Source organism: Pinus tabuliformis, chromosome 7, assembly GCF_031772625.1.
Source record: "Pinus tabuliformis cultivar Carrire ecotype Pingquan chromosome 7, CPIR1, whole genome shotgun sequence".
In the NCBI taxonomy this organism is placed as follows: domain Eukaryota; kingdom Viridiplantae; phylum Streptophyta; class Pinopsida; order Pinales; family Pinaceae; genus Pinus; species Pinus tabuliformis.
Window position 1 is genome coordinate 493,759,974 of NC_142293.1, and position 14,062 is coordinate 493,774,035.

The 14,062-nt window shown below is 39.0% G+C and overlaps 1 protein-coding gene across 2 annotated transcripts in view; it reads left to right on the forward strand.

Annotated features, from left to right (window-relative positions):
• The window catches only part of LOC149248190 (GTPase ERA1, chloroplastic-like), a 218,037-nt gene that overhangs the window by 177,791 nt on the left and 26,184 nt on the right, over window positions 1-14,062 (forward strand). The window contains exon 9 of one of the 2 annotated variants that reach the window (XR_016266655.1): window positions 8,733-8,812. Coding sequence is in view for 1 of the 2 variants with exons in the window: in XM_089458366.1 (XP_089314492.1) it covers window positions 8,733-8,813 (81 nt within the window). In the remaining variant the exon portion in view is untranslated. Of the gene's footprint in view, window positions 1-8,732; window positions 8,814-14,062 lie in introns of those variants that run through there. The other variant, XM_089458366.1, reaches the window with a different exon arrangement.

Consider the following 14,062-nt stretch of genomic DNA (forward strand, 5'->3'; position numbering starts at 1 on the left):
TCTGAATGTATACTATGTTCCTGGTATGGAAATTAATCTGCTATCTGTCAGCCAGATTATGAGGAATTCTCCTCAACTTGATGTAGTGTTCAGTACCCACAAGTGCTCCATTATTGACAGGGAGTCTAGTTTAACAGTTGCTGTTGGCCTAGAAGATCATGGTTTATACAGGCTACTTGACACCGGTGACTCTCCAGAAGTGGCTCTAACAGCACGTATTTCTCCTATCAGCACTCTATGGCATCAGCGATATGGGCATCTCAATATGCAGTATCTCTCTCAGCTCTCTAGGGAGGGACTTGTGTCTGGATTACCTGATATTCAGACTCAGCAGTTGGGGGTATGCAGCGCCTGTCAAGCGAGAAAGCAACATCGGTCTTCATTCAAAAATGGAGAATCTTGGCGCGCATCTAAGGTACTTCAGTTACTTCATGCTGATATTTGCGGACCTATGAATACAGCTTCTATCACTGCTTGCAAATATTTTTTACTTATTGTAGATGATTTCAGTAGAAAGATGTGGGTATACTTTTTAAAAAATAAATCTGATGTTCTTAGTACCTTTCAGAAGTTTAAAACTTTAGTGGAGAAAGAATCTGGTTGTAACATAATGACCCTTAGGACAGACAATGGGGGGGAATTTTGTTCTTCAGCGTTTGCCAACTTCTGTGATATCCATGGCATCAAACGTCAATTAACCACTCCTTACACTCCTCAGCAAAACAGTGTTGTCGAGCGTCGCAATCGCACGGTTGTTGAAATGGCTCGTTCCATGCTACAACACAGGAGTGTTCCAAACAAATTCTGGGCTGAAGCAGTATTTACTGTTGTTTATCTTCTTAACAGATCACCCACTCAGGCTGTTACAGGGAAGACTCCTGAAGAGGTTTGGTCTGGCCGAAAGCCTAAGATCAGTCACCTCAAAGTATTTGGCTCAGTTGCATATGTTTGGATTCCAGCTGCTAAGCGATCTAAGTTGGATTCCAAAAGCCAGAAACTCATGATGACAGGGTACAGTGATCATCAAAAGGCCTATAGGCTGATAGATATAGCCACTGGTCGTCTTAGCTTCAGTCGGGATGTAGTATTTGATGAAGACAGAGGATTTTTTCAGTCTTCTTCTTCTAAGCAGTGTTCTGAGGATCAGCCTCACAGTGTTCTTCTTCCGGTCGGTCCACCTGATGGGAGGGATGATGTAGCATCAGTATTTGATCATACTCTATCTGAGCTTCCTCCAGAAAATAACCCTCCTCTTGCAGCCCCTATTGCTCTTGAGTCTCCTCCACCTCCTCCTGATATTGGTTCCTCTACTTCTGCTATTACTTCTTCTACTCTTCGACCAAAATGGTGGGCTAAAACCATTGGTGATCTCCGGGATGATGAGCTCCTTAAAGGCAGAACTTCTAGACATAAGAGCAGAAAACAGTCTACAGTCAATTTTGCTCTTATGGCTAACCTGCACAGTACTTTTGAGCCTCAAACCTATTCAGAGGCTAAGGGTACATCTGAGTGGGAACAGGCTATGGAAGCCGAATTCCAGAGTCTTCAGAAGAATCACACATGGACACTTTCTGATCTTCCTGCAGACAAAAAGCCCATAGGCTTGTGGCTCGAGGATTTTCACAGAAGGAAGGCATCGACTATGAGGAGACTTTTGCTCCTACAGCCAAGATGAGTACCATAAGGCTTGTTCTTGCCCTAGCAGCTCAGTTCAATTGGAAAGTTCATCAGATGGATGTAAAAAGTGCTTTCCTAAATGGTGATCTCCAAGAAGAAGTCTACATGACGCAGCCTCCCGGATTCAAGGTTGCTGGTCAAGAACAGAAAGTGTGTCGGTTAGCTAAAGCAATCTATGGATTGAAACAAGCTCCTCGGGCTTGGTACATGAAAATTGATCAGTACCTGACAGATCAGGGTTTTCAGCGGAGCCCTTCTGATGCAAACCTGTACATCAAGCATACTGGTGATGATATCTTGTTTGTGGTTGTCTATGTGGATGATCTTATCATTATTGGCAGCTCTGCACATTTGATCCATGGGATCAAACAAGATTTATGCAGAACTTTTGAGATGACAGACTTGGGGCTTCTTCATTATTGTCTGGGGGTTGAAGTTTGGCAGACTGAAAATCCGATCTTTCTCTCTCAGTCCAAGTATGCCAAAAATCTTGTGGACAGATTCAGAATGCAGGATTGCAAACCGGCCACGACTCCTATGGAACCAGGGCTCAAACTTTCAGCTCAGTCATCCTTTCCCCTTGTGGATGAAACTTTATTCAGGCAATTAGTGGGCAGTCTCATCTATCTTACTGCTACCAGACCTGACATCAGTTTTGCAGTAAGCTACATTTCTCGCTTCATGTCCGCTCCTAAAGCTGATCATTGGCAAGCAGCAAAGCGTGTGCTACGATATGTGCGTGGCACTTCTGATTATGGCCTCCTATACACTCGAAGTTCCAATCCTATTCTCAGTGGTTACACTGATTCTGACTGGGCCGGTTCGGTTGATGACCGTAAATCTACAGCTGGGTATGTGTTTAATGATAATCTAGGATCCGGTGCTGTTACTTGGACTAGTAAGAAGCAACAGGCAGTGGCTCTCTCCTCAACAGAAGCCGAGTATCGGGGAGCAGTTAAGGCATCCTGTGAGGCAGTTTGGCTTCGACGTATGCTGGCAGATATGCATGTTTCTCAGACAGGGCCTACTTCTTTGTTTTGTGATAATCAGGGAGTGCTCAAACTTGCCAAGAATCCTGTCTTTCATGAACGAACAAAGCATGTGGAAACTCATTGTCACTACATTCGCCAGCTTGTTGAAGACGGCTCAGTTCAGTTGCAATATGTTCCCACAACAGAGCAGCCCGCTGACATCTTCACCAAGCCTCTTGGTCCTGATAAATTTGTAAAATTCAGAGGGTCTATTGGTGTTGTAAATAGATTGAGCATTAAGGGAGGGTATTAGAATATATTAGAATATTCCTATTTAGCATTTAATGCTCATTCCTTTTAGCTGTTGCTATTTATATTCTTTTAGCAGTTTCTTTGATGAAACTGAGTGTTTCTATATTCTACATAGAAACCTGATGTTTCTATTATTGTAAATATCTCTGTATTATGATTGAGCTGTTTGCTCATTCGTAATTAATTCATTCAACATTCTTTTACATCATACAATAGTCAATAAAGAAACATTTGCCATGTGAGGATATGAAAAATCCTCAATTTTCTCTGATGGAATGCTTATCAAAGGATTCACCGATTTAGAAAATAAGCAAGAGTTTCATCAGGAATTCCAAGTTGTGGGATTCAAGGATAATGGTATGATGACATAGTAGGAAAGATGGACTAAAGGTTAAAGTTCTTTCGTGCAAATGAAATTGCTACAGAAAGTTTGGATGACCGAAAGGAAAGATGAGGTATGCATGCTTACATAGATTATTATGAAAGTCATGTCATATGGTTGCAGATAATATGGATCACTATTTCCATCTTTGGAAATCAAGAGAAGGGATGTCCTACTCCGAAAAATGGAGGATTGGGTAATCATTTAGCATCCAATACTCTTTGGGGATGAGATAGGGCATCTAATGGAAGAGTAGTCGTGGAGGACCGATATTCTTTGAGGGTTGGGGAGTCCAAGATAAGAATAGTCCTCATGGAACACACCCTGAGTACCCGGGCAGGGATGTTCCAGGAGAGACAATGATGAGGGTGTCTACAAATCATTGGTCTCGCCAGCATTGAGCTCAAGTCTTGTGGAGATAAGGAGCTGTTAGTCAAGGCCTTGCTATGTAAAAATGCTGGTTGATATGATGCTATACAAATGAGTTACCAATCCAAATTCTTCTTATGAGAAATTCTTTAGATTGCGAAAGTCCAAGTACCATTATGAATACCTCCCTAGTTAAGAGGGAGTTTTGAAAAGTGTAACTAGGTTCAGTCTTCATAATGACATGTAATTATGATTTTATGTAATAAGATGTAAAGAAGAAAAATAAAATATTATAATGCTTGCATCATGGGTTTCATGAGCAAGAGATTTTGTTTTTGAGTCAAGACTCCCATTGAGAGTCTTTAGGAATTATTTGTCATCTAGTCATAAAATGGTAGTCATTGTCATGTAACAAAGTCATGTTACACTTTGTAAAAGGTCAAAATTGTCTATGTAATGTATCCTCCAAAACCTTGTCACTTATCCTCTTCAAGTCGGCCTACAATGATTGAAGAACATGCTAGAAGAAGTTGGCCTAACCCTTGAGATCATGTCGGCCTAAAGGACATGAGAAGAAGTGTGCATATAGCCTAACTCAACCTCACTTGAAGATAAGAAACTCGATATACATTCGGTGAAGGAGTGCGAAGAAGAAGGGCTACAAAGATAAGAGTGAAGAACGGATAAGGAGACTATCTTCTGTGTATAGCGAAGGAGACTATCTTCTGGGTATAGCGAAGGAGACTATCTTTTGGGTATAGCGAAGAAGACTTTCTTCTGGGGACAACGAAGTGGAGTTACTTCTGGGAATTACGAAGAAAGGATTCTTCTGGAGTTAGCAAAGAAAGGACTCTTCTGGATACTTGTTTTGGATGACCGAGATAGAGATCTAGAGACCGAGAGTCTCTAGAGGAAGCCAGTGAAATCATAGAAACCGAGTTTCTCTAGGAGAGGTCGAGAAGAAGCAATGTGAAGGATAGAGCTCGAGTTTTCTCTAGAAAGAGCCAAGGAGACCAGATCTAGATCAAGAAGGAAAGTCGAAGGGAAGAGGCAGAGCATCAAGGATAGTGACAAGGTTTTTGGTAGGATACTAGAGTCAAGGGTCTGTGTCATGGTCTTTGTACTCCTCAATTGAAGATCTAGAAGAAGAATTTTGATTAGATTTTCCTCTCAAGAAGTGAGAGGTTTTGGCCCTGGCTCACAAGCCTACATACTGTGTCACTTGTCTTTTATTGTGCATATTGGTAATTGTCTTGATGAGAAGAACACAATAATAACATAACGAAGAAAAGACTATAAGATAAGAAGTAAAAGTGTATCACAAGCAATTATCAAGCAGAGAAATCTTTTAACTATTCGTGCCCTAGATTTCTCAACACAACTCGCATTGCCTCTTGAAAATTGTTCTGACAACTGTCAATTGAAACGAGTCTCTGGCAATTCACATTGGATAATCTGGTTTTTCGCTTTGCTTGTCTCGACCTTCCTCCTCAAAATAATTCGGCCTCCTTCCTTCTCTTAGAAAACTAGAATCACTATGAAGAATTTCTCCAGAAATTACCTCCTCAATTTCTCCTGCCGAACCTCGTTGCTAGTGTCTCCCATGTTATCACTCCGCCTTTGCTATCATTGCAAACCTACTTGTTCGAATGATTTCCAAAGGCCCCATTGATCTCCTCTTATAATCTCTCATTGACGAATCAACGACCACGATCTGACTGATGAGATTTGTAGCTTGGGAGGTACTCCACACCCTAGGGTACAGGTTTGTGGAGGAATTTGACCCACATGGGCTTTGTGGACAAGAGTACCCAAGTTGTGGGCTTTGCACCCAAAGTTGTGGGTGTGAAACCAAGGAGGATTTTGGACACTTGGCACTTGGAGATGACAAAGCACCGTAAGAGGAGCTAGGGGCTACTTGTAGCACTAAGAGAAGCCTTGTAGATTGTGAGATAATAATTTTTGAATGTTTTTGTGTGGGCTTGTGGCACAAAAGACAAGTTGGCCTTGACTTGAGGAGGTGCCCTTAAGGGCTAGATGTTGCCACAAGAGGAAGGTATAAATATGAGAGAGGAGAGACCTCATCCATCACACACAAGTGCAACTTGCATAAGAGGAAGAGCATCTGAAGCAGGAAGGTGTAAATATGAGAGAGGAGAGACCTCATCCATCACACACAAGTGCAACTCGCATAAGAGGAAGAGCATCTGACGCATGCCAAAGACATTTGAAGCCTAGCAAGGAAGAGGAGACCTAGTTTGGGTTGTTTTTTGTGATTGTTTGGGAAGAATCAAATAAAGGAGTGGGCCGAGTATTTCAACGCTGTTTTGTGCAAGTTTTGGTGGCAAAATTCTCCAAGAATTAGGCCGCAATTCTCTGTGATTGCTACATGTGGTGGAAACTTCAGTTGGGAGTTGGACGAAGGTATTTACCCCTGTTCTAGTCTGAGTACATCATAAGGATTATAGAGGAGATGAGGCTGTAGTATTTGTGAGGTGATTTGGGCCAAGAAGTGGGGCTGCAATAGTTTGTACAACAACCCTAACCAAGGCCGAGATCCATAGAAGATAAAGCATAGGTTTGAGAAGGAAATAGCGGACACAAGTGGTCCTATGCAGAGGTATGTTTCTCTTCCTAAGTTGATGTGTTAGGTGGTGTAGGGTTCAATTTGGACAGTTGTTGGAGGACTCTTGTGGTTGTTAGGAGCGAAACAAGTAGGTGTCCTTGTGTGCCCTAAGTGCAGATTTGATAAGGTCACTAGAATTGCTAGAAGAGGCAGATTTGGAGAAACTTAGGGACTGATCTTTGAAGGACAAAAGAAGGCAGCCAAGGGAGCAGTTTGTCTAGCCCAAGTTTATTGAAGAGAAGGATATCTTACAGTGATAGAGGGCAACACTCCATGCCCTAAGTTTGTCTTCATTGGAGGAACACATGAAGGAAATAGTACGAAAAAGTCCCAAAGAGCTAAGGAGCAATAGTTGGTAGTCTAGGAGTTGTTCACAAACTGTGTTGTGAACAACTCACAAGAAGGCCATATGTGTTGATTCGTTGATGGACTAATGATTAGCTAGAGGGCAGATTGGTCACTGGTGAGCCGTGTTCAGTGACCTAAAGGAGCAAGATTTGTTGATAGAGGCAGAGCTGCAGCTTGGGAGCAGAAGGACCAATAGACATGTTCAGGGTACGACCGAGTGGAGTTGTGAAGTGCACTACATCAGCTAGTAGGTTAGTTGTATCTTGTTCAGGGTAGATTGGCGGTCATAGTTGTTGACACCAAACCCTAGTTGTACATTTTTGTATTAGTGATTGTATGAGGGCCATGATCCCTAGTACATGAGCCCTAGACAGTCGTATTACAAGTTGTTAATATAACAAAGTTGGGTTGTTGAAAAATTGTAAAAAGTTGTTTATTTGTGCACGTGTTGATTTACTGCAGTATTGATTCCATTGTGCAAAGTAGTTTGTTGTGGCATTTGAGTTGATTACATCACAGATTCTAAGACTCTAACCTAGATTCTCCAGTGCCATTGAAAAACAACACTAACTCCAATCAATGGCTAAAGATCATCTCGACTTCCTCAAATCACTTTTTTAGAAATCACTAGAGCAAAATCTATTTTTCTCAAATAATACTGATTAATTTACCCATTTCCCTAAGTTAGACTAAGGAAAATAATTAAAACTGGTTAACTATATGTAATTATGATATTTCACTTATAAACGTTTTCTGGGTTTTGGAGATAATTAATCCACCTTTGCTCCTAGTCTCATAGACACCATCTAAGACTAGAACACCTGTCTGAGTTACAAAAACTAGCATAAAACTGTGACCAAGATACAATGATACAAAACACTAAGTGAGTTTTTCCAAAACCAGAAAGGTAGACAACTCAAGAACATGTCAAGAGAGAGAGAGAGAGAGATCGATTGATGGGGTTGATGATCTCAAGATCTCCCGAGTCCGATGGTGTTGGGTGAGGGGGGTGAACAGCTCACTGGCTCGCTGTCAGAGTCCTCTGGAACCATGAGGGTGTCTGGCAAATAAGTGTGCCTTTGTTTCAATTCTAGACCCAACAAAAGCACTCAATGCTGTTGATTATTCTGTCAACCTGGCTGCTCAAGTTGCAAGAAACATACCCTCCATCTACTGAAGATATCATTAATAAGCACCATCCTTTGTGCACAGAACAAAACACCAGAGCAGAAATTAACAGGTTGGAAGCTTCCTTAACAAATGGCCCCTCTCAAGGAAAATCTCTTTGAATCAGCATCCCTATCATGATGAAAATATGGTGTACTATAACACTTCTCTGATCTGATTCAAGGCAAGTACAGGTACCAGCTGATCTTCTTCTAATTAAAACTCTTTTTGTAACAAGTTTCGAAAGGGTGCTTACAAGGCCCTAATACAATCTTGAAGCCTTATTGAGGCTCCTTAAATTTGGTTCTGAGTTCTTTCAACGTTGAAGTCTTGATAAAGAAGTGTGACCCAGTGGAAGTGAAGCTTACTTGCAGGAACTGGTTACAAGTTAGAGGTGGTCGTTATCTAAGAAGATATTTTGACTTGTTTGATTTTCTAGTTTGGTTTTAGGTGTGTCTGGAACTGCATAAATAAACCTTACACACGAAATCTTATTCCAAGCATATTGATTATATGATGAGTATGTAGAATATCAGTCTTTATTATTTGCCCATAATTGACATAAGATTCAGTGGGTTGCAGTCATCAACTGCAATATTTCTTTGCAATTTTTTTGCTCACATTTCAGATGAAGGGAAGACATTCTTTTTGATATTTGTTGTATTAATGTATCATTATAGTCAGATGCATATGCTTATATGACCAAATGAATTCCTATGTTTACAAGCTTCAAGGAATTTTTGATGTCAATAAGTACTGTTATATGGTAATTCCAAAAGAAGTATCAAAAGGAATGCACTCAGCAATATATTGGCTGGTAATTGTATAATGTTTGTTCTCAGTTTGCCAAAGAATAACTTGATCATGATGGTAATCACAGGAAGGGAAGGCACTTAAGCTCTTAGCTACAGCTGCTCGCCTTGACATAGAGGACTTCTTACAGAAGCAAGTATATTTGGAGGTATTTTCTGTTGTGATTTGATACATAACCCTTGAGATTTTGTGCATATAAACGAAAACATTTGAATGTGTCATCTTTTAAAGTTCTATTTTCAAGGTAGCTTGTTAAATTATTCTGTGAAGTTTAATACAAACTAAATTGTATACTTGTCCTATTTTGACCCTTTGTTGGGTGTCAATGTATAAGGTAAAGACTCTTCAAAAGGCATCTTGCCCTAATGATGTATCATAACTGCACACTGACTACTTTTATTGTCATAAATGGTGTCTTGAATCAAGACTCCTTATGAAGCCTGGTTAAGTAGGAAACCAGAGGTATCAATTCCACAAATTTTGGTTGTCTGGCCTGTTGACCACTGGAGTGGTACTTGATGACTACCTGAAGGCTCCATGCCCAAGGATGTACCAAAAGACACTTGTACCATCAGATTACCAGAGTTTTTAAACTCTACTTCTTCTTCTCATCATTTTTTGTTGTACCCAGATTCCACACTCTGCGGGGAGTTGTAATAAGTGATGCTAGTATGATGAATTTTGAATCATGTAATAGACCTAGGTAGCTTGGGACCTTGCCAACAAGTGAATATTACTCTGAGAGATTTTTTTCACTTGGTTAATTATCATCTCCCTACTAGGACTTAATAATTAATTGAGTTTTTTCCTCCAAATATAACCTAAAGCCGGAGTACGACTTGATGGTGAGTCCTAGTGTCAATTTTTATTACTATAATAATCATACAAAATTTTTTGTGGAATTTGGTTAGGTATAGGTGGTCATTTTTAATTTTTTAGATTTTCCGCAGGGGGAAAATTGTAATAAAAATTGGATTTGTAATGTAATAAGTGATGTCTAGAGAAGTTGTATGGGGTATGAGTAATAAAATTTACACCTTTCACCCTCAACTTTCTACTGTGACACACTTTGAGGGTCAAAAATGTGTTTAGGACTCCAAAACCCACTTTTCTTAAGTTTAGTGGAAATGACTTGGAAATTATCCCAAGTCAAAGAGTTGAGTGAAGGGACATGTGGACGATGACTGAGCACTTTACATCATGCACCAATATCTCATGAAAATTGAATTTCCTGGAGTTAATGCAACAATTGCTTATGTGGAAAATCGAATTATTTGGAGGAGCTTACACACTAAAGGAATATTCGATGGAATATCTTGATTGAGGATTTCGTGGGAGCTTGTCTCACTTTAGCTCCAGTGCTTCTACACTTAGCACTTCACTTGGGGAAATACGAGTTTCTCTTGGAGGGGACCACACAGTTCCTTGGGATCTACACTGAGCTTCATTGGGATCATCATTTGAGGTGGCAACACATGGTTTGAGTTTGGATGTTTGACTGGAGTTATCTCATTGCTTTGGTTCACACATGGATTTGTTTACTGTATCACATAGAGAATTCGATTTTCCTTGGGTGCCACATATGGAATTCGATTTGCCTTGGTGTCTCTCTCATCTCCACTTGGAACTCGACTTGCTCTTTCTTGGGATTTGCTCCAATGCCATTTGTCATATGCATTCTTCCTTGGGATTTGCTCCCAACTCTCTATATAATAGAGTCATGGGCTCTCATATTGTATCATGTAATACGAGCTATTGGGCTTGAGGACACGCTGCTGGATTGTACACTCATTAGCAATATAATACAAAAGACTTTGGGGTTACTTGTGAGGTGTTCTTCTCCTTGTATATGGTAAATTCTTGATGTATTTGTTCTTATATTTCTATTTGCTTCCTCATGCTATTATTTCCTTCATGCTTTTCAAGTTATGTTGATATGCAACTATCTCATATTAGCATAAGAATTGTTTAATTGCTCTAGGAAGAGAAATATTTTAGTTGGTGTCAAATATATCTCTAGAAATTCTCTCCATTGCATTTGATTAATTCCATGTGGATCTAATTGGTTTTGGTGAAGTTGTGTAGAAAATCCTTCTTTGATCAAGCTTCAAGCGTGAGGGGAAGTTCTCGGAGGAACCAACCCACTCTTGAAATATTCAAGGAGAACCTACATGTGTTAAATTCTAAAGTCTCATCATTCGAATTGTTTTGCAAGGGTTCTTTTGAGTTTTAAGCTCTTATTTCTTGCATTAAAAAATCAATTAAAAATTTACTTTTCAAGTGTTGTGCTTCATTTATCAATATCTTGCTATTTCAAAAAGCTAAATCATGGCTAGCCAAAGAAGAGAGTTTACTGATACTCTTTGGCCTAGCCTTTTGTAGAGTATATTGTAACATATTTCGCCATTTATTGAGTTAACACTTGGTGTGTTTTGTAGCCCATCTCTAACTTGTTTTCTTGTAGCAACTTTCAGGATTCATCTTCAAAACTACTTACAAGTTTGCATGCAGGACCTTGGGGCTCTAACTTCTAGATTATTTCCGTCTCTTGGCCATGAGCATTATACGGCCTTCTTGGACAAAGCCGAGTTCCTCGTGGGCAAGGCCGAGTTATTCTTGGGCTGCCTTCTCTCTCCCTTGGCATTGGGCATTGAAGAGGCTTAGCCTCTCTTCTCTTCTTGTAAAAATCTGAATATTATGGAGCCTTTCTTTGGCCTTAATTGCAAAAGTATTTCGGCAAGGAAAAGTCTATGACTTAAAACTTCATTTGTGAAGACTTTCCTTAGGTTTAGAGGAGGCTTCATGGTCTTTTGCATCTTTTAAAGTTAATAAAATTTCTGATTTTGGGAGCATGGGTTTTACCCATTGACATCCCTATCTCTCCAGCTTTCAGAGAGGACTTGTGATTTGGTTTTGTTGATCTCTTTTCACTTGCATGCATCTCATATAATTGGCTAATTAACACAACCATGCATCATACTCATTTTGCATGCTATTTAACTTGATTTGCTACAAGTTTTAAATTAATTTACTTTCATAGCAAATTCAGTTTTTTTTTGCATGCAAACACCTTTAACTTGATTCTATTTGGCTTGAATATTGTTCCAAGTTTACTTATGCTTCACCATTGAGCACACTTTACATGTATCAAGTATTTGGGCAAATTCTACTTTACAATGCAACATTTTATTTCATGTCAAGCAAATATATTTCAAGTTGAAGTCTATTTCTTTCTTTTTCTAATCTACTTTTAGAGATCTTACATGCCCTAAGCATCTCTAAAACTTACCTCCAATTTAAGTTTGTTGAATAGGCTTTTAGGCACCCTCTACCTCTATTGACTCTTCACTGTGGGATCCAATTCTTTGGGGGAATGTGAGGTCTGAGGATTAAAGTTCAATTGCAATCTTGCTTTTAGAGTCTAACCAATAAAATAAACCAAGAGCATTTTATATCACATTTTACTTTACTTGCAAGTTCTCAAGTTTTTGCTATCTTGATGGTTTAAAGTTTCACATGCAAATATCATTTCCCATTTCAAGAAGCACTTTTGATGCAAGTATTGGAATCTCTTAAATTTTGCAACAATTTAATTCTCTTGTACTTGGAATATTGTTTACTTTTGCAACTCCATTTCATGTTATCATTTTGATGGTTGTTATGTTCATGAATGTTTGATGTATCTTGTAAGTTGAGCATTTCATTTGAAAGTACTACTTATTTTATGTTGCAAATTTAATTTCATCTTATTATCTTGGTCTAACATTTAAATTCTCTATCATTTGTGGCTTAATCTCATTTTGGGCAGGCTATTGTTTACTTGAAGGCACTAGTCTACATTTGAATCTATTTCAAGTTTGCTTATGTGCTTGAAGACAAGTTACTTTCGATAGACATTGACAATAATCATCTCATTTACATTCTCCAAGTAGATTACTAATTGTTTTTATTTGAGCCAGATATTTTTGCGTGCTTTGATTTGTCAATGGTTCATATATCTTAAAGGCATCTTTATATCTTATGTTAACAATTTCTTGTTTCATTTTCAGGATTACTTTTGCTTTTCAACTTGAAAGCATTTCACTTCATTTAAGCAAATATAATTTCATTCTAGAGCAATATTTTGAAGGCACTAGTTGTTCATATGTTTATATTATATATTGATGATTGTTAATGGTTATTGCTCATATCACATTTGCTCATAATATTAAGAAAGTAATCTACTTCACTTTAACATTCTCCTAGAAACCTTACCTCTTTAACTTAATTTTCCTTTAGGGACCACCCCCCTTAGCTAACCTAGGAGATAGCTTAAATGGAAAGAGTTGGGAATATGTGACAACCCCATCTTTTAGTTCCTTGTCACCATCCACACCTTGTGGGGTTGAAGGCTTTTCTCACTAACTGTAGGTGGGTGTAGGCGGCAAGGTCAACTTGGCCTATGCGCACATCTTCCAGATACAAAGAGACGTAAAGTGGAAGATAAAAGTAGCAAATGTGTATTTACTGGGTATAGAATTGAATCAAATGTACAAATTGATCCAATAAATGGAAAGGTTCTTACAAGTAGAGATGTAATTTTTGATAAGGGACCTCCACATGTGCATACATTCAAATGGAAAGCTGAACTTTTGCAAGGTGATAGTGAAGAGCTTGAATTTAAAACTCCTCTCACATATAAAATGCACAAAAGAGAAGGGGACAAAGAAATGGAGGAAGCAAAAGTATAGTTGGAGTTGGGAAGACAAGATGACAATCCATCTTAGAAAAGGCCAAAATGGTTTTATCAGACTTGCTACCCACCAAAAGTGGGTGACACCACAAGGGAAATTTTTCTCCTACCATCTCTTCAACCAACAGCCATTGACAACCACTAGTGGCTAATGATTGTTGAAATTTGGGTAGCTATGGGAAGAATTTCCCATGAGAAGCCCTCTTGCCCCAAAGGAAAGCCCATCGTGCCCCAAAGGAAAGTTCAAATGGATAAAAGTAATATTAATATTAATGTCTTGGGCACTCCTCTTATTATTAATGTGGCAAACAATCATTAAAGAAATATATATTTAAATAATATTGAGAAAACTCATATTCAAGTATTTCCCTCCAAAACCCTAAGTTATTTTGACTTTTGAAGGCATCCTGAATGTGTATAGGAAGGGAGACTTGGAGCTCATCCAAAGATAGAAGATCACAACATATTCTCTTCTGATTTTGTGTGGTTCGTATAACTTATTTGAGGCTCGATTTTGATATAGCTATGACTCACTATCTCTATCTTGCATTTGATGGTTCACTATTGTGATTGCATATGGTGTCCGCTATGATTTACACTGACTTACTATCTCTGTCTCTGGCTGACTACAATGATTGCATTTGATGGCTCGCTATAGTGATTGC